This window comes from Archocentrus centrarchus, chromosome 22 (genome assembly GCF_007364275.1).
Source record: "Archocentrus centrarchus isolate MPI-CPG fArcCen1 chromosome 22, fArcCen1, whole genome shotgun sequence".
NCBI lineage: Eukaryota > Metazoa > Chordata > Actinopteri > Cichliformes > Cichlidae > Archocentrus > Archocentrus centrarchus.
In genome coordinates this window covers 22,828,882-22,852,194 of record NC_044367.1, presented here as the reverse complement: position 1 = coordinate 22,852,194, position 23,313 = coordinate 22,828,882, and the positions used below count along the sequence as shown (strand labels likewise).

At 40.9% G+C, this 23,313-nt stretch overlaps 2 protein-coding genes across 2 annotated transcripts; one reads left to right on the top strand and one right to left on the bottom strand.

Annotated features, from left to right (window-relative positions):
• The first annotated feature begins 1,305 nt into the window (after positions 1–1,305).
• On the top strand, positions 1,306–8,259 carry LOC115772899 (G-protein coupled receptor family C group 6 member A-like). Its single transcript, XM_030719335.1, has 6 exons — positions 1,306–1,493; positions 1,577–1,850; positions 1,999–2,811; positions 3,060–3,272; positions 3,355–3,472; positions 6,255–8,259. Exons 1-6 carry the CDS (start codon positions 1,306–1,308, stop codon positions 7,187–7,189), a joined length of 2,541 nt encoding a protein of 846 aa, XP_030575195.1. The 3' UTR covers positions 7,190–8,259.
• An 839-nt stretch (positions 8,260–9,098) lies between these two features.
• odc1 (ornithine decarboxylase 1) lies at positions 9,099–14,141 on the bottom strand. Its single transcript, XM_030718669.1, has 11 exons — positions 13,986–14,141; positions 12,777–12,925; positions 12,448–12,585; positions 12,186–12,359; positions 11,872–12,044; positions 11,580–11,796; positions 11,416–11,499; positions 11,165–11,327; positions 10,949–11,064; positions 10,655–10,869; positions 9,099–10,549 (listed from the first exon to the last, which is right to left on the bottom strand). The coding sequence occupies exons 3-11, from the start codon at positions 12,547–12,549 to the stop codon at positions 10,411–10,413; spliced, it is 1,383 nt and encodes a 460-aa protein (XP_030574529.1). The 5' UTR covers positions 12,550–12,585; positions 12,777–12,925; positions 13,986–14,141; the 3' UTR covers positions 9,099–10,410.
• Positions 14,142–23,313: the final 9,172 nt, after the last annotated feature.

Genomic DNA, 23,313 nt, shown 5'->3' with positions numbered 1-23,313 from the left:
CAGCCCTACAACATCCAGAGCCTTCAGGAACTCAGGGCAAATCTCATCCACTGTAGGGGCCCTGCCACCAAGGAGCAGTCATCCCCCTCGTCCCTTGACTCTGCTTCCACCACAGAAGATGTGTCAGTGGGATTAAGGAGGTCCTCAACGTATTCCTTCCACCGCCTAACTATAGTCTTAGTTGAAGTCAGCAGCGCCCCACCTGCACTATAAACTGTGAGTAGAGCACCGTTCCCCCCCTCTTGAGTCACCTGACAGTTTGCCAGAATTGCTTCAAGGCCGTCCGAAAGTCTTTTTCCATGGCCTCACCGAACTCCTCCGACATCCGAGTTTTTGCTTCAGCCACCACTCGAGCCATGTTCCGCTTGGGCCGCCGGTACCCATCAGCTCCCTCAGGAGTCCAACAGGCCAACCAGGCAGGATAGGACTCCTTCTTCAGCTTGATGGCTCCCTTCATCTCTGGTGACTACCATCTGGTTCAGGGATTACCACCACAACAGGTACCAACCACCTCAGGCAGGCCGTTCCTCCCAACCATGCCCCTCCAGGTGTCACTGTCGTTGCCCACGTGAGTGTTGAAGTCTCCCAGACTGCTTATGTTTTCATCAAGTCTTATTTTATTTGTTCTATTTTTGTTGTGTTATGTCACATTACATATTGTTCTATTGCCATTTGTTGTATAAACCTTTGTTTCCTTCCCTCAAAAATAAGATGCTACATCTCAAGTGGTTAATCCAGATATAATAAATTTCACTATCAGGATAAAGGTGATCACTCATATTGGCCGCTAAGGAACTTTTTTTGTTTTGTTTTGTTTGTTTGTTTGTTTGTTTGTTTAAGAAATTATTGAAAATATAGAATGACCAAAGTTCAGTTTGACATCTGATATCTGGCCCATATTAGGTGACCCTGTCACTCAGCTGCAGCAGCCAGACTCACCATTGTCTTTGTCAGCCAAACCAACCCTGGCCCTTAGAATGTAGATACTAATTCTTGTCATAACCTTAATTGATTTACACATTTAATTCATCGTTGCTCATTTTTTTGTAATCTTTGCAATTTCATTTTTTTGTGATTACATATAAACTGTTGCTCAGGCCTGTACATGAATGAGCTGTTTTCTATGAGTGATTCAAATCATCTTGGTGCTTTCATGCATGGAAGAGTTAAGGAAAAGAGACCGTTTTGTATTGAGTTACAAAAACTCTGTCTGACAATGCAACTAATCCATGAGGGGAAGTTTGTGACTGCTACTGTCTGTGAACCAGTTTTTACTCAAGAGGAACAGCTAATGCACACATGTACATGTTGTACCTGTGTGGTTCCACAATGTTATTGATGTGGGTATTTGTCATGAGTATGTTTGATTCCTTTTTAGGGGAGAATAGTTGCCTCCGTGCATACTCTCCTGGGGATATCATCATTGGAGGACTTTTCCCTATTCACTTAAAAACCAACAGGACTGAAACTCCAGGACCTGTCTCCTGTAGTGAGTAAGTACAGCCTCAGTTCATTAGCTCATGGGTATCATATAAATTATTCATGAATTTAATCTGTTTTCCATCCATTTTTACAGCTATGATTTACAAATGTTCCTGCGCAGTCAAGTGATGATCTATGCCATCCGAGAAATAAGCCTACCTGATATCACCATAGGCTACGACATCTATGACACTTGTGGAGATGTCAGCCTCGCCATAATGGCGACTCTCGAGCTGCTGAAGAACCAGTCAGACCCACAAAGCTGTTTACTGCCAGCAGAACCCCAAACAAAAGTGGTGATCGGGGAAACTTCTTCAGAAGTATCGATAGCTGTTGCACGAATTGTTGCTCTGTCATCAGTTGCCCAGGTTTGTTCTCTTTATCTGATACTGTCCTACTTAGAAAGAAATCTGAGGAAATCCACTAATAGCAGTCAAAATACTCTAGATTTCCATGCATATCTGTTGAAAAATCTTTGAGGAACTATTTTAATATATATTTATGTCTGTTTTACAGATTAGTTATGCATCGACCAGTGAGTTGTTAAGCAGGAAGTTCAAGTTCCCCGCTTTTCTGCGAACAGTGCCTAGTGATGAATATCAGACAAAGGGTATTGTTGAGCTGGTGAAGACATTTCATTGGCAAACAGTGTTCATTGTCGGAAGTGATGATGAATATGGGAAGTACGGCAGTGACGGCCTTGTGAACACCTTTAGTGAAACAAACGTCTGCGTTGAAGCTGTTCACATCTTGTCTGCTGATTTTATGAAAAACAATTCCCAGACCCAAAGGAAGCTGAATGAACTACTGGGAGACATCAAAAATTCCTCCGCTGAAGCCATCATCCTCTTCACGAAGGGCTCCAATGTTAAAATCATCCTGGGAGCAGCTATTAAAGACAAAGTCAACAGAACTTGGATTGCAAGTGATTCATGGTCCAACTCTCCAACAATCTCTGCAATGCCAGGAATTGAGCATATTGGGCAAGTTTTCGGGTTCATCTTCAAGCAGAGTGAGGTGCCTGGCTTTAAAGACTATGTCATGTCGATGTTTAATGGAACTAAAAATGATATTCTCAACTATCACCTGACACAGCATCCACTTTGTTCAAATCAGTCTGAAGAGAAAAGAGCTAATGCTTCCTTACCAACAAGGAATCAACTGGGGTCCAAGCAGTGTCTGGACCCAAACTTATTGGCTACTTACATTGACAAGGATCAGTCTTATAGTATCTATTTAGCTGTTCAAGTCATTGCTGAGGGTCTCAGATGTTTGCTGAAGTGTGACAACCATCAGTGTGAACGTAGCTCCAACTTCACACCCTCAGAGGTACAGTAAAGATATCTTGCTGATAATAATTTTTTTCTTTAACAAGAAATTTTCAATTATATGAGAAGATTGCCAAGTCTTTTATGTCTATCTTGGAAATATGAAGCTGCAGCTAGGAGTTGATGACCTCAGAAAATGTATCTAAGCTTTATAAAACATTAACATTCCAAATATGTTGTTGTGATGATTTAATTCTATAAACAAATGGATAAATCTGATTTATGATTTTTTTTTTTTTGTTTCCACAGCTTCTCTCAGAAATCCAGAAAGTAAACTTTTCTGTGGGCACCACACGTATTTTCTTTAATAGTGATGGAGATCCCAATTTGGGATACAATATCGTATATTGGAATATGTCTGAATTCCATCAGCGTGCACAGATACACCGTGTTGGAGAATACCACCCAGATGGAGAAATTGAAGTCCAAGTACATCATTTCAGACACCTGATAAATCAGACGGTGAGGTGAAATTTCAACATTATTTTATTTCCCATAATAATTTATGAATATCATGTACTGATGCTAACTGGCTACTTTAAAGGGCTCTGTTTACAACTGCTCAAAAACGTGTGATCCAGGGCAAGAACTAAAAATGGAAACAAAAAAGTGTTGCCCGGTTTGTGTTCCATGTGCAAGTGGAGAGTTTTCCCCTGGAAACGGTGAGTCTTTTATCACAAATATTTATAAAGTTCAACAATATAGACAATTTATTTTACTCACATGAGCGGGCCACTCTCACAGTAATGTAGCTTTATTAAAAATATTTACAGCTGTTTCTTTCCATGTTAATTATATAATATTAGTTAGATTTTATATATAAAAATTTACATTTTGCTGTTTTGCAGAAGAAAAAATCATGAAAACTAATTCAATGAGGAAATTAGGTATTTCACCTTAACTTAATGGACATTATACTAAACTGTTTGAGTTTTCAGTATTTACGCAGAATCAGTGACATGGACTGAATAAAACAAAGTACACTGCCTTAATCTAATTTAATTTAATTTAATTTAATAATTTTAAGTTAAATTCACTTTATGCAACCCATTTAATACATAAACTACACTGGTGTGATTAACATTTGACCAACAATGCCATCAACAGATACACTAACCAGCAAGCCTTCACATTGTTTTTGACTACATAAACACCAGAAACCTCATCACACATACACAGAAATTAAAGTGCAAACACAAAACAACTGAAAAAACTAATCACAGCACAAGTAACAGGACAAACATTAAAAGTCCACAATGTTTTGTATTTGCGGTTGTGGAGGTTGTATATACTTTGGGTCCTTGTGTTTGGTGCAAAGCCTTGTCTTGACTTTGAAAACCCTGCAGTGCAGCTATTTTTACACTTATAGGTGCTGGTCATAAAATTAGAATATCGTGAAAAAGTTTATTTATTTCAGTAATTCCATTCAAAAAGTGAAACTTTTCATTCATTACACACAGACTGATATATTTCACATGTTTATTTCTTTTAATTTTGATGATTATAACTGACAACTAATGAAAACCCCAAATTCAGTATCTCAGAAAATTAGATTATTACTTAAGACCAATACAAAAAAAGGATTTTTAGAAATGCTGGCCAACTGAAAAGTATGAACATGAAAAGTATGAGCATGTACAGCACTCAATACTTAGTTGGGGCTCCTTCTGCCTGGATTACTGCAGCAATGCGGCGTGGCATGGAGTCGATCAGTCTGTGGCACTGCTCAGGTGTTATGAGAGCCCAGGTTGCTCTGATAGTGGCCTTCAGCTCTTCTAAATTGTTGGGTCTGGCATATCACATCTTCCTCTTCACAATAGCCCATAGATTTTCTATGGGGTTAAGGTCAGGCGAGTTTGCTGGCCAAATAAGAACAGGGATACCATGGTCCTTAAACCAGGTACTGGTAGCTTTGGCACTGTGTGCAGGTGCCAAGTCCTGTTGGAAAATGAAATCTGCATCTCCATAAAGTTGGTCAGCAGCAGGAAGCATGAAGTGCTCTAAAACTTCCTGGTAGATGCCTGTGTTGACCTTGGACCTCAGAAAACACAGTGGACCAACACCAGCAGATGACATGGCACCCCAAACTTTACACTGGACCTGAAACAATGTGGATTCTGTGCCTCTCCTCTCTTCCTCCAGACTCTGGGACCTTGATTTCCAAAGGAAATGCAAAATTTACTTTGATCAGAGAACATAACTTTGGAGCACTCAGCAGCAGTCCAGTCCTTTTTGTCTTTAGCCCAGGCGAGAAGCTTCTGACGCCGTCTCTTGTTCAAGAGTGGCTCGACACGAGGACTGCGACAGCTGAAACCCATGTCTGCACACGTATGTGCGTGGTGGTTCTTGAAGCACTGACTCCAGCTGCAGTCCACTCTTTGTGAATCTCCCCCACATTTTTGAATGGCTTTTGTTTCACAATCCTCTCCAGGGTGTGGTTATCCTTATTGCTTGTACACTTTTTTCTACCACATCTTTTCCTTCCCTTCGCCTCTCTGTTAATGTGCTTGGACACAGAGCTCTGTGAACAGCCAGCCTCTTTAGCAATGACCTTTTGTGTCTTGCCCTCTTTGTGCAATGTGTCAAAGATCGTCTTTTGGACAACTGTCAAGTCAGCAGTCTTTCCCATGATTGTGTAGCCTACAGAACTAGACTGAGAGACCATTTAAAGGCCTTTGCAGGTCTTTGGAGTTAATTAGCTGATTAGAGTGTGGCACCAGGTCTTCATTAGTTCTTCTTTTCATTAGTTGCCAGTTATAATCATCAAAATTAAAATAAACATTAGAAATATATCAGTCATTGTGTAATGAATGAATATAATATACAAGTTTCACTTTTTGAATGGAATTACTGAAATAAATCAACTTTTTCGTGATATTCTATTTTATGACCAGCACCTGTATAGTCATGCGAAAAACATGGTTTTCCGTATGTTTTTTTCTGTAACTGTTTTCTGTGTGACTTCAGCCATCTCTCGCATTATTGTAAATGAATTTTGGTCCACTCTTTGGTCCACTTACATCGTTACTTCACTTCATTTAGAATTGTTGAGATTCAGTTATGTACAGCTCATGTAAGGTCCCACCTCAAATGTTCTATGCAGCCCTGTGAAAACTTTCTTTTTCACATGACTACAAGCCTAACTGGCCAGGATTTCTGCAAGGCTCAGTCCCCTGCATAATCCCTAATTACCCCTCTTTTTTACATTAAAAAAAACAACAAAAAAAACATGTAAAATGTTTACATTGCATTGCATTAATTTGCAAATATTCTCTGGTGTTCCTCTCATGCTACTGCTCTGTGATCAGATACTGTGGTCTGGTGCTTCTCCATTTAAAAGCATGTTTTTCTAAATGTTGCAGTTTTCTTCGGCTCCTTGTAATTAATAAGAAAAATAATTTCCTCTTTTCTTGTACTATTTATGTTTTTGTTTCCCCTCTGCAGGTTCAACATGCAAGCACTGTGGTGAAAAGCGGTACTCACTTGATAAACAGAGGAATGAGTGTTTAAACAAGAGAGATGAATTTCTCCAATGGTCAGATCCCTTCTCGATCATCCTCTGTTCTCTGGCAGCCGTTGGGATCATTCTTACTGTTGTGTTTACTGTCCTGTTTGCAGTCTATCTTAGAACTCCCATCGTGAAGGCAGTTGGAGGTTATTTGTGTTTTCTGGAGCTTTTTTCCTTGTTGGCCGCCTTCTGCCTTATATTCACCTTCATTGGCAAACCTACTAAGAGCTCAGACTGTATGGGTCTGCCTCTCTTTGGTATAGCCTTTACCCTCTGTATTGCTTGCATTCTGGCTAACTTATTTCAGATCTTGGTGGGTTTCAACTTTGACCTTCAGAGAGGGTCTTGTATAAAGAAGCTGAATAAGCCACTGCTGTTGGTGACCATCATCTCTGGGGTCCAGTTAGCCTTGTCTGTGTCATGGCTGATCAAAGAACCACCAACTCCTAAAGAGAACACTGACTTTTCAGACAAAACCACCCTGCACCAGTGTGAGTTTGAGTCCCTTCACCACTTTTTAGCCATGTTAGCCTACAACGGTTTCTTGGGTCTTATTTGTTTCGTGTTTGCATTCAAAGGCAAACAGTTGCCAGATTTGTATAAAAATGCTTCTTTAATCACCATCGGCATGCTGATGTTTATAGTCATTTGGATCATCTTCCTCCCTATTTATCTGACGTTGACAGGGATGTACAAACCAGCAGTAGAAGCTGCAGCCATCCTCACTTCCTGCTTCAGCATCCTTGGCTGTCACTTGGCCCCCAAGTGTTACATTATGTTGTTCAGGAAAGAGCTTAATCATCAGAACGCTATTACTGAGTACATCAGGAAGCATTATGAGCGGAAGGGCATATCTGTGGTGCAGTCGTAGTCTCACCTAAACTCTCTGTGAGTGCTATAAATAACACTGATCTGCAACAAAATTTACCTGCTTTTGATGAAATTATACCCACTGGGTCTTTCTGGCAATTTAATATGTGGTTTGGCCATAGACTGTATATAAAAGATGAATGCAGCCACTGGGACATCACCCATTGGTTACTGAAGTCCTGCTGTGAAACCTCAAGCTGAGCGTTTTCATTGTTGTCATTTTAGCTTTTATTATCGCAATGGCTTCACTTTTCCAACTTGGAATTTTGTATATTTAGCCTGTGAAATTTTACCACACAAAGAAAAAGTTGAATATTTTCTAAGCTAACCACATCTCAGCTGCAGCCCACCTTCACCAGAAAGTGAATAAATGTTTAACTCTTCTTTTGTCTATCATCTTTCTGTGGAATCATATAACATGCAGAATTTCCCTCACCAAAAGTGGAGCACCGACTTCTTGAGCTGTGTAATTGTACTATTAACTGCACGGCAACCCATATTATTTGTCATGCAAATAATGCTCCAGAACGCACAAACATGATCCAAAGGTCCGCTTTAGTGCTTCTAATTAGCTGAGGTGACGCATCAGTCAAAGAGGCTACACCTCCAACAATGCAAACTATTGCCTGTTTGCATCCAGCTTTTCAATTGCTGCCATCTTGTGGCCACAGTTGACTTGAAGCAGGTTTGACTCCCAGCCGCTTGAATCTGTAACTTAAGTTGTTTTAATGGCCATTTGTGTCCCATTAACAGCAGCTTGAGCTCACCAAGCTGAGAAGGAAGCAGCTTTCTCAGGTTCTCTGCACATGTGCATTGTGGATAAACCGCTGGTCTTTGACAGGAAACCGCCTTGCTACACAAGCTCCTGCTGGCTCTGCTTTCCCTGCTCTGAGATCAGTTACCACACACACGGCATGCATAATATTGTAAATACTCATATAGGTACCAGGTCATTTATCAGTTCCAGTCACTGGGGACACTAATATAGTAGCAGTAGCACAGTAACACTGATGATAGATGTTTGGCCTAATTTGGCAAAGTTGTTGTTGTAACTTATAACTGGGGAAAACTGTAATCACTGCTGTTAATAACTGTGTGCAAAGCTAATAAAAATAGTTTCTCTTCAGCCACTAGATGGTTCTCTTGAATTGCCTGTGAATTGATTTGTTGTCCACGAAGCCTTCACAATGACATTTATGCTTTTAAAAAACACTTTATATACTTGTACAAAACACCACATCGGCCACCTGGTGATCCTGGTGCACTTCAGCTTGGAGGTCACTGTCTAATGTAAAAATTAGACTTGGAAAAAAAAAAAAAACTAAATTGAGAAGGGATCAAATACTTTGTCATGACCTTGTAAATGCAAGCACAGTCAGTGGCTCCATAGTATAGTGGTTGAATTCCCACATCAAACATCCCCTGTTCAAGACTGGCAGAAGATAAACCTGACCTCGGGAGCTCGTTAGCTAGTGTTCTTTCAATGTTGTTCCCAAGCCTGCATAAATGGGAGGGTTGCAACTGGTGTAAAATCTGTGATGAATCATACAAGCAGTGGTGACCCCTTGGGAAACAAGGGAGCGGCTGAAAGTGCGATTTAAATTTTGCTCTCAGTGAAGACAAATGCAGATACAAATATTTACCTTCTGACTGTGGTGTATACAATCTTACAAGTAAAACTGACTTCTAGGAAAATATTGACTCCAACTGTTAAATGGGAGGGGGGAAAAAAAAATGATTCCATATAACTGCTCTAAATAGCTGTATGCAAGCGGTCATGCTGTTTCTCACTCCTCAATCACTAGATGGTGCTGTTGAAACATGAATTTCATTTTATAGGCTAAAATGAAAGTTTAAGACTGCTTTTAGTCAAGAGTTACACAAAAACAAAAAAACCCCACAAACACACATTAGGCTCTGCACCTGTTATTTTATTTAAAAAAATACAAAACTTAAAGTTTCCATAGGAAAGCGTTATGAATTTGCAATCCCATCTCTTTCATATCCATTTCAAATGTATGGTTAAACACTGTGTCTGCTTATTAATAAGGTGAATGGACTGTTCTACAACTTACAAAAGAAAATAGAAGAGGAGAGGTACAGTCTGCTTGAGTCCCTGTGTTGAAGTGTTAATCTTTAAGATGTATTGCTGGCTCCCAGGAGTTTAAAATGTTTGTTGTGTATATATATAGCTCATGTGTGCTGTTTCAATACACAGCATGATTCATGCATACATTAGTTCATGTAAAGAATATTCAAAAGTCATACAGGAAATGCAGGTTCTGGTCAAAATCTGCAAAGAAGCACTGACAGAACAAGCACTGAGTAACTGCTGGAAAATAAATATGTTTTGTCATCTTGAGGATTAACACTTTTGGGGGGGTTCTGTACAGAAGTGGAGATCACGAAAAAGATAAATATTAATATAGCAGCCATTAAAAAAACAAAAAAAAAGAAAAAAAAGAAAAAAAAAAAAAAAAGGTCATACTCCATTGCCTCTGTGCAAGTTACCAGCTGGGGATATCACTTTAGCTGTTGACAGATCCCTGAAAGGACAGCACTTTAACTTTAGGATGTACTGATACTTAAAAATGAGAACCTAATAGTGAATATTAAAAATCCAAATGGACCCCAGAAAAAATTAAAATAAAAGGGGGGGGGGCTCATTCTAGGAATGAAAACACCGATTTACCCCCCCAAGTTAACCCATAAATAAATAAATGTAATATAACCTTAATTACCATACACCACATCTAACTCTGGATCTTTAATATACTCTGCCCTCTTACACTGCAGGTAAGCTGTGTTTTAAAAATCTGCCAGTTTCCAGTGCTGCAAGTCCTTACAAATTCCCCCCCTCCACACAACACAACTCCCTCCAGTTAAATAGGTTCATTGTGAACTACAGCGCTTACAGTCTGCCAGGAAACCTGCAGCAGCAAATTCAAGTACAGAGCTTCCCTGCAACACTGCACCTGGAACCCACAGAGACACCGAGTTCCATTCAGGATTGATCTCCAGCTTCCATAAAGAACAAATTTTTGCAACACAGCCCTCATTCCTCTGTCAAGTAACTGGCCTGGCCTTGTTTAAGCACTGTACATTTTTAGCTAATGGGAGGGAAAGGGGAAAAAACAAAACAAAACCCCACCACACAGTTAACCCCCACCAATAAATCAATGGATGCTAAGTGTGACAAGCATGCTGCATTGTACTGCAATTTTAAACCATGTGGGCCTGGCAAGGTTTAGTGGGCAGATCCAAGCTGCTCTCTCTGCCACAGCAGGCAGGCACTTCAAACAGGTACGACTCCTCTGCAGGAGCCGGCATGCCCTGAGAACAGACCTGCTGCACAAGTTGCCTGGAGAAAAATAAAAGTTCAGTAAGAAGGGTTCATTTAAACCTGTAAAATTTCCCCTCATGAATCATTTAACTAGCACATTTTGTGCCTCTGACATTGACTCACCAGGCAGGGCGTGACATGACGTAGTGGATGTCAGGTCTCTGGAAGCCGTTGAAGGTGGAGGAGGCTGCCACAGTGTAAGCCCCCATGTTTTCAAACACCAACCAGTCGCCCACCTGGAGGTCGGGCAGGCTACACTGCTCGACAATGCGGTCAAGACCATCGCATGTTGGGCCCCAGATACTGCAGGGGTACATCGCTTCATCTGGCTTTGGCTTCTAGTAGAGGAAGCGGGAAAGTGTTAAAAAGGAAATGATGAAAGGTGTAAAGAGGAAATAAGGCCCTTTTTTTATGTACCTTGTGCAGGATTGGCAGACAGTGAGCATGGTCATAAAGAATGCAATTGAAGGATCCGTACACGCCATCATTGACGTAGTACATCAGAGTCCTGTCGCTGGTCCCTTCGTCTTCCTCTGTGGGAGGAAGTCATTATTTCACTAGGAGCAATATTAAAGATCCATGTACAGGATAAGAAATTGATTAGAAATTCTTAGTTTAAAGCAGAGTCCTTACCATCAGAGGCTGACTCCTCGTCCATGATGACTTTCTTGGCAATGATGTTCACAACCAGTGTGTAAGCAGAAGCTACATAGAAGCGTCCTGGCTCAGCAATTATTTTAACACCACAGTCAACTGGAAAGTACTTATCCAGGGCTGGGTTGATTACTGCTGTGATCTAAGAGAAGTGTCCACATATGAATATTAGATTAAGACTTTTCTGTGTCATGTCATCCAAGTGAGACAGCACTTAAAAAGGAAAATACCTCTTCAAATTTCAACACAGTGTTGTCCGAACCAGGAAAACCACCTCCAATGTCAAGTAGATCCATGTTGAACCCCAACTCTTCCTACAGGTTACAACAGGCAGGTTTAACTTGGCTGTATGAAATCCACATAATTGTAACTGCATGCATTTCAGTTAACTCACCCCCATGTCAAACACACAGCGGGCATCTGCAATAGCCTGGGTATAGCTTTCTGGGTCCGTGCAGCCGCTGCCAACATGGAAGCTGACACCGATCACATCCAGCCCCAGTTCCTTAGCACGCTCCAAGAGACCTCGACAATCTTTGAGAGGGGCCCCAAACTTCACGCTCAGACGGCAAATTGCCTTCGAGTCATCTGTGGCAATACGCAGCACCAGCCTGAGCACAAAAAGTTAATAAGTTGGGAGGAAATAAAAGTACAAACAAAAACTCCTTGTTGAAGAAAAGTCTTACTTGGCATTGTCATGGCAGCGAGCCACCTTCATGAGTTCCACCTCACTATCAAAGGTCATCATCTGGACCCCGTGGGCAGATGCATACTTGATCTGAGAAACCTGCTTGCAGGGGTTGGCATAGATGATTCTGCTTGGATCAACTCCCAGAGACTGAACCAGCTGAATCTCCATCTAGAGTGACAAAGCCAACAGTCAGAAAGTGCCAACATAAAAATACAAGCTGCCAATGCAATTCCAGCTAATCTTCAGGAGCGCTTTGTACTGTGTTCTTGAAAGAACATCCAACACTATGGAAGCAGTTTCAAAGCCCACCTTGCTTGCACAGTCGAAGCCTGTTCCCAGGGACGCCAGTGTCATCACCACAGACCGGCTGTCATTACATTTGACGGCATAAAACGGTCTAACACGAGGCAAGGCCCGGACCCAGCGCAGGTGCTTCTTCACGACATCCCCCAAGTCGCAGACATAGAAGGCATCCCGGTCATCCTGCAATGATTAACAGGCACAATAAAAATAAATACACACTCACAAACACACACTATTTGTAATATTGGTTCCAGCACAGGATGCTTACTGTCATGGATGACTCATTGATCTTCTGCTCAACAATGTCACGAGCAGAGAAACCCTCATCGAGGAAAGACAGTTCAAAGTCAGTGGGTGTGGCAGTGTTCATGGTCACAAGAAGTCCTTTTGAGTGGTCACTAGTGAACTGGAAGAAAGAAGGCACATTCAGATTCCTCTGTCTTCAGTTACTAAAGCCCCCCTTCATATCCCACAGATAAGGACGTCTAAAAGCATTGAGTGAATAAGTGTTTTTGTTACAGTACTATCTGAAGGTCATGACCAAATGACAATGCAGTGTTAAATCAAGTTTCAAATAACCAACAGCGGGACACTTACTTGGATATGAAAGAGATGGAATTTGGCGTTGCGGTCACTCAGGTGCAGAGAAGCCAAGGTGGCTCACCAGTGAAGTTAAACCCCTTCAAATAAGACTCAAGGCCAGGGCCCGCTGAGTAGCCAGTGTGTGATTTCCTAGAGTGAAGATTCTGCAAATATAAGGGGTTTATAATTTAAACCTTTATTTACAAGGGCCCCCCGTTAACTTCAAAAGGTGCCGCCATTTGCGGACTTCCGGCAATAATTACCGTAATAACTCTATGTTCGGTGTGAAGCGCAATTCCTCAGCTTCCAGAAAGGGTTCGAATATTTCCGATAGTACAAACGGTCGCGTAATTACGGTAGTTCAAAAAGCGTTTAATCAGATGTTTCAGCGGTGATATGCTCGGCGATAATCAGCTGTTCACGGTAAGTAAAGGCAGGGATCAGGTGCATTGGCGCCGATCGCCGCTGTTAAAGCCTTAACAAAAATGTCCATGAAATTATTAGGCTCATAAATTCAACACCAGTTATCATTGTTAAATTTATAAGCTTTGTTCTATTATAACTAATAGGAATATTGAAGTTTGAGAGACGTAAGACATGCTTAATATATGCACAATGAACTATAACACAACCCGGGACATCTGGACAGGAAAGTTACAAAGACGCCCCTCCTTTAAACTAGAGAGGCACGAAAAGGAGCCAATCAGCGGTTAACATTTAACGCCAACGTCACTATACCGGTTCCGCTTAGAGCGTTGCAATGCCATGAGGCAATTTTAAGTTACAGTTATCTTGATGCGCTTTGTCCGTCATTAACACACAAGACAAAATAACTTTACCCACCTAAGGTCAATAAAACCAGACATACAGGACCCGAAAAACAGGCCTCATAAGCTAACCTCCTGGCGGATCCTTGCAGAATTGTTCACAAAGACAAGCACAAAAGAGGGATACTGCTAACAGCTAACCATCCATCCGTTTCACCGGCCACGTCGAGCTGTTTGGTAACAAGCCACAGCGACTGAGTTTTAAATGAAACCGCCGTTTTGGTTAATATAACAACGTAGGAATACATAATATGTTAAATCTTTTCATTTGTCCCCTCTAGTCTAAAGCTGCCACAAATGAATGAGCCTGCCAATTACTATTATTAGCTGACGAGTATTTACTTAAAAAAAAAAGACCTACTATTTGTCAAGAATGCGTCGAAAGGTCTTTACTTACCTTAAAAAGCATTTACAAAGAGTTTGTCCATTAGCCCTGAAAGCTGGGATAAAAAGAAATAGAGCAGCTCCCTTCGCGGTGAAGCCTCTGCTGGAGGTGTAGTCTTTAAACCACAGATGGAACTGAGTGAAAGCCGGTCTGCGAACCCGGCGGTATTTATAGCGCATGCGTTACTGGGGCAACGCAGCCAGCTGGAACCGGCCTCGCATCCACACAGGAACCGGTTTAGTCTTGTCCCCTCATCCACATGGTGGGAAAGGCAGACACACACACACACACACACACACACACACACACACACACACACACAATAAAACAGAAACGTAACACTTGAATTTAAACCTATGGGGTCATTCCATATAAAATCAATCAAAGCTGAAAAACTAACCAAAACCTTCAGAATCAGATGTTTTTTCTTATTTGTAGCCATGAAAAAATCTTAATTTCATGTGATTTATATTTTATAAGTTAGAGGACCTTAAAGTACATGATGGTGGGTCAAAATCTGGCACTTTTTAAGCCTCTTGTTTAAGTTATTATTTTTTCAGCAATTTCTGTCCCACATTATTTTTAAGAGGTGGCTATGCATAATTTTGAGGGTTGAAAAATCCATTCAAGCTGTTAAAAAGAAGTGAAGTCACATCAATTTTACACCCAATCCAAAGGCACAATCAAATCTTTGTTCAGTATGACTTTTTTCCATAACTCTGAGCATCAATTGCATGGTATGTATCATAGTTTAAGTAGCAAAACGCCACTAATTTAGTGTTGCAGAGTAACAAAAACAAGCACGAGTACCCTGCGTGTTGTATGTTTGCTATTGAGTTAATGAAGCAAAAAAAAAAAAAAATAGTAAACTTGAGTAAACTTTCAAGTGTCATGGTGCTAGATGACTGGTCAAAACAAGTTATAGCATTTGAAAGATCACCTTTTTGCCTACATTTTTTTTCTTTTCTTCCAGGTTTAGCTTCATGATTCATTTGTTGTTAAAATAGTTTTCTAATAAAGTGAAAAGGACTGTGGCAGGACTCTTAAAGTCTGCTAGAAGAAAGTCTTAAAACACCTTGGCCTAAGACAATATAAAAGATGGACGTAGATTCCAGGTCTTAAAAGTGAAGCCTTAAACTTCTTTTTTAATAGTCAGCAAGACATGACTCCTCTGGCTGAGAAAAGATTTTAAGTTGCCTTTCCTGGTGACTTTTTGGGCCTGATCACTAATTTCAGGTCATGCTGACTAAAACATGGTTTTAATTTTGTAAATTATGGTCCCACCAGAGTCAGAAAGGAGGATAAACCAGGGAGTGCTCTTTGGCTGACAACCTGTCAATCACAAATCGTTAGCGAATGAGCACACAGACGGCGGTCGGATCTCATCACATCTGGTTTTAACTACCTAACATGGCAATCTGGGATTTATCTTATATCTTATAATTTATCTTAGTTTCACTAATGGAAAATGGGGAATAAATAACAACAAAAGCAAAATAAACAAAACCCCTGATATAATTTACTAATTGTTATTGTTATTATTAGTTATAATGCAAGTTAGGGTGAGAATTTGCTGCTTTCTATGTCTAATATAATACTGATATATGCTTGGCCATACGAGCATGTATCAGCATCTAATGATTGTCAGGGGAGAAGAAGCCTACACTGGATTTTGTGTTAATCCCAGAGGTGCTCGCTTATGCCGGCAGACTGCAGAAATCTGTTGTGTCTCATTGGCAGCACGATCTCAGCCTGTGACCTGACAGCAGTCTGCTTAGTCTCACTCTGACGTCCTGACCTGCACGGTGAGATTAAAGGAGATCACAGCATGACTCAGAAGTGCCAACACAAGCACAGATGCCAGAGCAGCTCAGTCAGGTGTTGTATATGTATATGCAACTGGGTGAATAAGTATTTAGACAGCGAGACAATATTTGTGTAATTTTCCCTTTATACAGCACCACAGTGGATTCTAAATGACACAATTGAGATGTGATTGATGTGTAATTACAGCCACTGCTTACATAATCCCTCCATTTTCAAAGAATGATGGCACATTTTTATGTCCAGCTTAGTTCAGAAAAAAAAAAAAAAAAACTTTCTATGAATAAAAAAATACACATCCCACTAAAAATAGTGTTCAGGATTGAAAAGATGACTTTCATGGCAGTAAAATGCTTTTTAGGCAGACTCCAGACATTTTCCCCTCACTGCACAGTCTAATCAGTCCAAAGGTTGCTTTCATAGACATTTGGTTTGCAAGCAGACATTACTAAATGGAGGAAAACGAAGGATTTGGTTAGTGTGACCCAACAGTACATGTGGAAATGTTGCACAGGCACTTTGCAGGACCCTTTAGGGCTTCAAGAGGACCACATACTGTTTCTGTGGGCTTCACTTAATATCTTTTCCAGGTCTTGAGGCTGCAATCAGGACAGCATTTTACTCTTTGCACTACAGAGTTTCCTTTCAAATCTTTTGCAGGGTTGGTCAATGAAGTAATTTATTCCAAAAACCTACAAAGTGCAGCCCTTTGCGGATTGGTCAGAAAGTTAAAATGAGGTTAAGCAGCAACCTTGTATGATGACATAATCTCCAATTATTTTCATACATTGCAGTTTTCCTTATAGTCATGCCCTGAATGTGAACTTACAGTAGGCAGGCAGGCAGGCCTCAAATCCTATGCAGCCCCATGCCTGTCAGGCAGGAAGTGGGCACACACATGGGGCAAATTAATTTTCAGCAGATGTTTATCGGCTTGTTCAAAATCACAAGATCAAAACGCACGCACACACACACACACACACACATATTAAATCAATTTTTATAATAAACTACTTCCAGGCACTCCAGCTATTTCTTTCTTGCCTTTTTCCCACAAATTGCCTGTGTTTCTCCCCTATCTTGCTCCTCTTCTTGTAATGTCTGTATCTCGCTGTGTGTGGAGTTTCTGTTAGCGTTTCTGTGCGCCAGTGTGGCCTCTCCCCCACATTTCCAAGGCCTCACCAAAAACAAGGAGGATAATTGTTACTGGCCACCCACAAGATACAGCACAGTGTTAGAGACCTTGGTGCCTGCGTGTATCGCTGCATCTGGCTTTGTTATTTCTCTTTACTTTTCTTTTTGCATTTCGTTGCGTACAGTTCAGCTGACAGACTCAGTTTGAGGGTTTCAGTGTATATATCTGCACCACTTAACAGTAAGAAAACAGTTTTTAGTGACTTTTCTCAAGTTGGAACCAGTATAACAATTTGAGTGTACTTGTGTTTAAAAAGGGTAAGGTTATTCAATTTTAACCATTGATAAAGCTTGTAAGATACCTAAAAATTAAATTAAATGAAACATTAAAACCCTGCGGTAAACTGGCAACCTGTCCAGGGTGTGACCCGCCCTTTGCCCCAGGCTCTCCAGGGTGGATAAAAAGTTAAAATGTTTCCATGTGTAAATAATGGCTTAAGAAAAACAGTTCCTCAATGTTCCACTGGGAATAATTTGTTACTACATGTAATACTAGCTCTAGGAGCATTAGTTATGTGTGGTGGCCAGAGGGGGCCACACCTCTCCAGCAAGCATGCTCAAGAGTCCTTGATAGTCTGAGAACTATCGAGCAGTTGAGCTGAGGAGTGCGCACATTTGGCCCAAGCAGGAGATGCGACACAATCATTACTCCTGTCCAGATTCTAGTTGAAAATTATGTCGCCAGTCTAAAGATGACAGCACATAGTTCTGGGATAAGTTGATTTCATCATCTATCATTGAGCATTATACAATCTACAGGTGCGTGTCGAGACCGGCTTTGCCTTCTAAGCTTTTTCACAAGAAAAAAAAAAAGTGACTCCTTGGATTTATGTTACAGTCTCCTGTCGGGGTGCCATCCCCTATCTGGGGATTCCCACAATATTTCACTTGAAGGAAATTATTCTCCTTTCACATCATGTTTTAAGTGTTTTTGTCTATTGAGCCATGACCAGAGATCTAGCTGCATTTGTCATTTGCCAAAAATAAATAAAATCATATCATAATAAGTTGCATAAACCTGTTGCCTACAACAGCAGCTACTTCATTTATCCATTTAAATGGACTCAACCTTCCTGACTCAGAGTGAGACTGTAAATCTTGATGTTTTTCTGTATGACTTTAGGTCTAACGGATGGTACCTGTGGTGTTTGTTTACGCTGCCTGATTTCAGATTAGACAGCGTGACTTTCAACAGAACACACAGATAATTTAATTAACTTAAAGCTCCGAGGACGCCACAGAATCCAACCTGACAGCGAGGTAGAGCTAAATCGATTGCTCTAGGCAGTCATTCACAGGAGGAGCGAGGTTACACACCCTGTATTCAGGTCTCAAATTTATGCTAGTTTTCTTACATCATTCCATGCTGCAATTAGGCGAGATACAACAAGAGTGAGAGTGCTTAGCGTGACTAAGAGATTCCAGGGAAAGAATGAAGTTAAATGTTAAAATGTGTATTTTCATAAAATCCATAGACACTGAGAGGCTTGTAATTTAGGTTTAGCTTTAAAGCGAGGCGTGTTACCACAGTAGCTTCAAAAAACAAACAAAAAAAAAAAAGTCAATTAAAGGTTTGTTCTTGCGGGTGCCTCCCGACTGGCTGTTCATTGACAAGGCTGATGTCATGATACTTCTGCATTCCTGACAAACTGTGTCAGCTCATGGATTAATGTGCTCAAGATGAAATCTTAATGGTTTTCAGAGGATACCACTTAAGGAATTTGTAGCCACAGGTTAATTGCAGGATCGAACAGTAGAGAAGTGAGAAAGGAATCATGAAAAAAAAGTGATCTGAAAGAGGAGAGTGTTATGTCTTTCTTTCCAGAGAAGTTGTCTCCGTGGAATCCCCGTTCATGAGAAACCAATAAAGATAGGTGGGCCTCTTGCTTGTAAGGGTGTGTAAAGATCTAAGGAAGAGACACAAGGTGGGTAGCTCACAATCATAGACTGTATATAAAGGATGGAGATATCCACTGCATTTTGAAGCCCCGAAATAAGCATTTTGACCACTAGTGTTGGCTTTTAGAGCCAGAAGTGACCATACTTGGAGTAAAGTATTGGTCCTAAGTAACAGACTTGAATTTCACTCACCACCTTGGATGGTCTGTTAGTGCAGCTAACCACACTGTATCATTTGCCAGATAATTTCATTTGAAATGCTTTAAAAGGCTCCAACACCAGAAAGGGCCAGCTTAAAGTTGACATTATAGGAACTGCAATAATGCCACCTGTTCAAAACAAGAAACTCAACTGACAAAGCTGCTGGAAGTGGGGTCAGCAAAATCATCTCCTCATACGTGCCACAGAGAAGTGAGGCTGTTTCAAAGGCAAAATATAGATACCACCTGGTATCAGGTGGCTATTAGGAATGAAGAGCACCAATACTTTACTCCAAATATGTGTGGATGCAAGAAAAATCAGAAAGCTGCTACAGTGTTCCTTGTATCATGTGAGTTTCTAATCTTAAGGTCAATAAATTTACAGAAGCTGTCTATTGTACAGTGGTGGGTGTTTGGCCTTGTTCTTCTCAGAGTAACAAAGTCAAAAAGCAGATACATTAGAACCTTTTGTCCAAGAACAATCAATTATGATGTAAAAAAATAAATATAACTTAAGTCTTGGTGTGGAGTATCATGCTGTTCTTTCCATTCACACCTGTGGGCAATTTAGGATCACCAGTTAATCTAACCCCGCTACGTGCATGTGTTTAGATTGTGGGAGGAAACTGGAGTACCCAGAGAAGACTCACACAGACACTGGGAGAACATGCAAACTCCACACAGAGAGGCTAAGGTGGATTTGAACCTCAGACTTTTGTGCTGTTAAGCAACAGTGCTAACCACCGCACTGCCTTAATGTGATATACTGCTTATTTAATTAAAAAAAAATGGATGTGATCGTCCAGCTATATGCCGACACATGCAGACTAGTGTTACTGGATGCCCTTTTTTTTTTAGATATAAAAAAAACATTTACGCCATTTTACATAAACATGCGTGTAAATTCTGTCTTACTTGTTGGTGAACTTACTCATGTGGACTTTCAGTCATCACCTCTTTGCCTCCTGAACATAAACTACATTATAACCCTGTGGTGCAGCCTAATTGGTGGGTTTATCACCTAGCTCATTAGGTTAAGGAAGGGCTTGAGAGAGTGAAGTAATCAATCTAAATCTCCTGGTTGCTTTTCATGACTTTGTCTCTCTCTCTCCCGGTACAAGCAAGAATCTCAAAGGACAACAAAACAGTTTTTCTAAAAAAGCGTCCCCTTGCTACACAGTTACATAAAGGAGATCCAGTAGATGGTGAGGTTTTATCTCAAGTGTTGGCACAATTATCATTTTGGAGCTACTTTTCAACCAAAACTACACCTGCAGAAAAGACAAGATGACGTCCAGATGAAGAAAGATGCTCTGTCAAAATGTTTGCTGGGTTACACTTTTAGTACCTTATAGTACCGTATCACCCCAATAGAGCACTTTGCTTTTTGGCTGCTGGCTTACTTGTGGTTCCTAGGATACTTAAGAGTAGAATGGGAGGCAGAGCCTTCAGCTTTCAGGCCCCTCTTCAGTGGAACCAGCTCCCAGTTTGGATTCGGGAGACAGACACCCTCTCTATTTTTAAAATTAGGCTTAAAACTTATGATCAAGCCTATAGTTAGGGCTGGATCAGATGATCCTGAACAACCCCTTAGTTATGCTGCTATAGGACTAGGCTGCTGGGGGGGCTCCCATAATGCACAGTTTCTTTTCATTCACCTTATTTACTTTGTTTATACTTCACTCTGTATTTAATCATTAATTGTTATTAATCTCTGGCTCTCTTCCACAGTGTGTCTTTTGTCCTGTCTCTCTCCCCTCAGCCCAACTGGTCACAGCAGATGGCTGCCCCTCCCTGAGCCTGGTTCTGCTGGAGGTTTCTTCCTGTTAAAAGGGAGTTTTTCCTTCCCACTGTCGCCAAATGCTGCTCATAGGGGGTTGTTTTGACTGTTGGGTTTTCTCTGTATTATTGTAGGGTCTTTACCCACAATACAAAGCGCCTTGAGGCGACTGTTTGTTGTGATTTGGCGCTATATAAATAAAACTGAATTGAACTTTTACTCACAACGAAGAAGATCATGGTTTGAGGTAAAACACAACCTTGCACCAACCCACTACATCATGCACAGCAGCCAGAGGATACTTGTGCCTAACTTAGACTCACTGGTAGTTTTGATATATCATTATTTGACCCTGGAATGAAAACAATTTGGTGAAATCAGAGCTGTTCTTAATTTTCAGATTAAAAACAGTAGTGTCCAAAGGACATTTCTTATCATTTCAAGCTGTGTAATATCAAAAGATTATTCTAACACTGTTCGCCTTTGAGCTTATGCTGTACTTGTCTACTTGTCAGAGGGTTATTTGAGGTGGCTCTCTGCTGACTCATCATTTTTTTCTGCTTTCAGGGTTGAGTTGCTGAGAGTTTGTTCGCTTGGCGGTGTGAAGACTGAGGCCCTCCAAAAAAAAGAAAAAAAAAAAAAGAGTGAAGGTATTGTCACAATTTTTTTTACTGGGTTGCCCTGAAGCTCAGCGAACAGCCTGCTGCATCAGCACATTTCACTCCTTTGATCCTTTTGCAGAAAAAAGGCCCAGACTGAAGAGAAGGCTTTGAGCTTTACACTTCAGGCGTCACAGTTCTACTATTTATTCTATGAAACTTAGGATGAAAGTGCAAAATGTTGCATATATAATAAACCACCTACTGAGGCCTGCAGAATCACACCAAGTTGGCATGTAATGAATGTTTAAAAAGTCACACTACAGTACATCTAATTAATGTTCAAATGTCCAATGACCTTGTAAGAGCTGCAGTTTCAGGGCCACATTTGGTGCTGTGAAGGTTTGGTGAAGATAACTGGCAGGAGGATCTAAAAGTGGAGTTCATACCCAACTGTAGACACTACTACTGAGGGCCAAATTTCTCTGATGCTGGACTCACAAAAAAGTGCGGAAAGTGCAAATTCATGACCACAGGACAGCCAGCTCATTTCCATAATGACCAACGCAATTTACCAAGAGCAATGCAAATTAGTGAGTCAAGAAGGCCCAATGAGGAAGCGGGCAATCTACAAACAAAACTACTAAATTGCAGGTTTTATGCATGTATGTCTCTCCGGAAACAGTATATCATAGAATGAGAGGATGCATTCCTCACACATCCTCTCACTTGCCAAGATTGTCTTAATCTGGTCAATAAGTCCACTGCTCTTTCTCCTAGACATTTCCATACCTCCACAGGTGTGTCATCTGGACCAACCACCTTTCCACTCGTCATAGCTGCTCTCACATCCTCCTTACTAATCCTCTGCACTTCCCGATTCACTAACTTTCCTCCATGGGTCCTCCTCTTTCTCTCATTTTCTTCATTCACAAGTTCCTTATAGTACTCCTTCCATCTTCTCAACAATCTCTTCACTCGCTAGTACATTTCCATCTTTGTCCTTAACCTGCTGTACATTCTGTTCAACCCTGGAGTGCAGTTTCAGCCAACCTATATAGGCCCTGGAAGGCACCCACTGGACGCAGGACTCAGACCCGAGTTTTGAGATTTGACTCCTCAGTCATGTCAGTAAGAAGGAACAGAGGGAACCCAGAAACCAGGACCTGGAAGCACCTTGGAAAACATGAAGGCTTTATATACATCTTACATTCTTTTAAGGGAATGTAACACTTTATCATAGACAGCTCTGGGTCCTTTATAAAAGTAAAAGAGATAGGCTGCAGATTCAAAAGGGATGGTGGGATCATTAAAAAATGTCACATCAACTTTGAGGGGGAAAAAGTACCACTGAGCTTGGCAACAAAACTGTGTCTACAGTGGACAGTCTACAGTAATCAACAAACTGCCTCACAGTTTTCAGGAATTGACCCTGGAATTACCACAATGGAGCCACAAGTGTTGATCAGAAAGGTGGCGGTCTAAAAATTTAGTCTGAAACAAACAAGAGGCTGCCATTCTACAATCAAACTAAAAACTCATTGATCAGATCGCTGATCATTACATGGGAAAACCAGGAGTCCGTTCTAAAATTCCTTTCACAGCACACACACACACATTTTTAAATGTGACCATAACCACTCACATAACTAGCAGAGGTAAAAATAACTTATATAACCCAAAATTCAAACCACACAGCACAGTGCAGACCTGCATGACAGTTCATCTTACATACAGTTTGTTTCCTTCTTTGTACTGGCTCTGGTTGACCCAGTTCCTGCAGCCTACTTGCCAGTCGTCATGGTGAAAGAAAAGGAGGACAATCTGGTTGGTACTACACCACA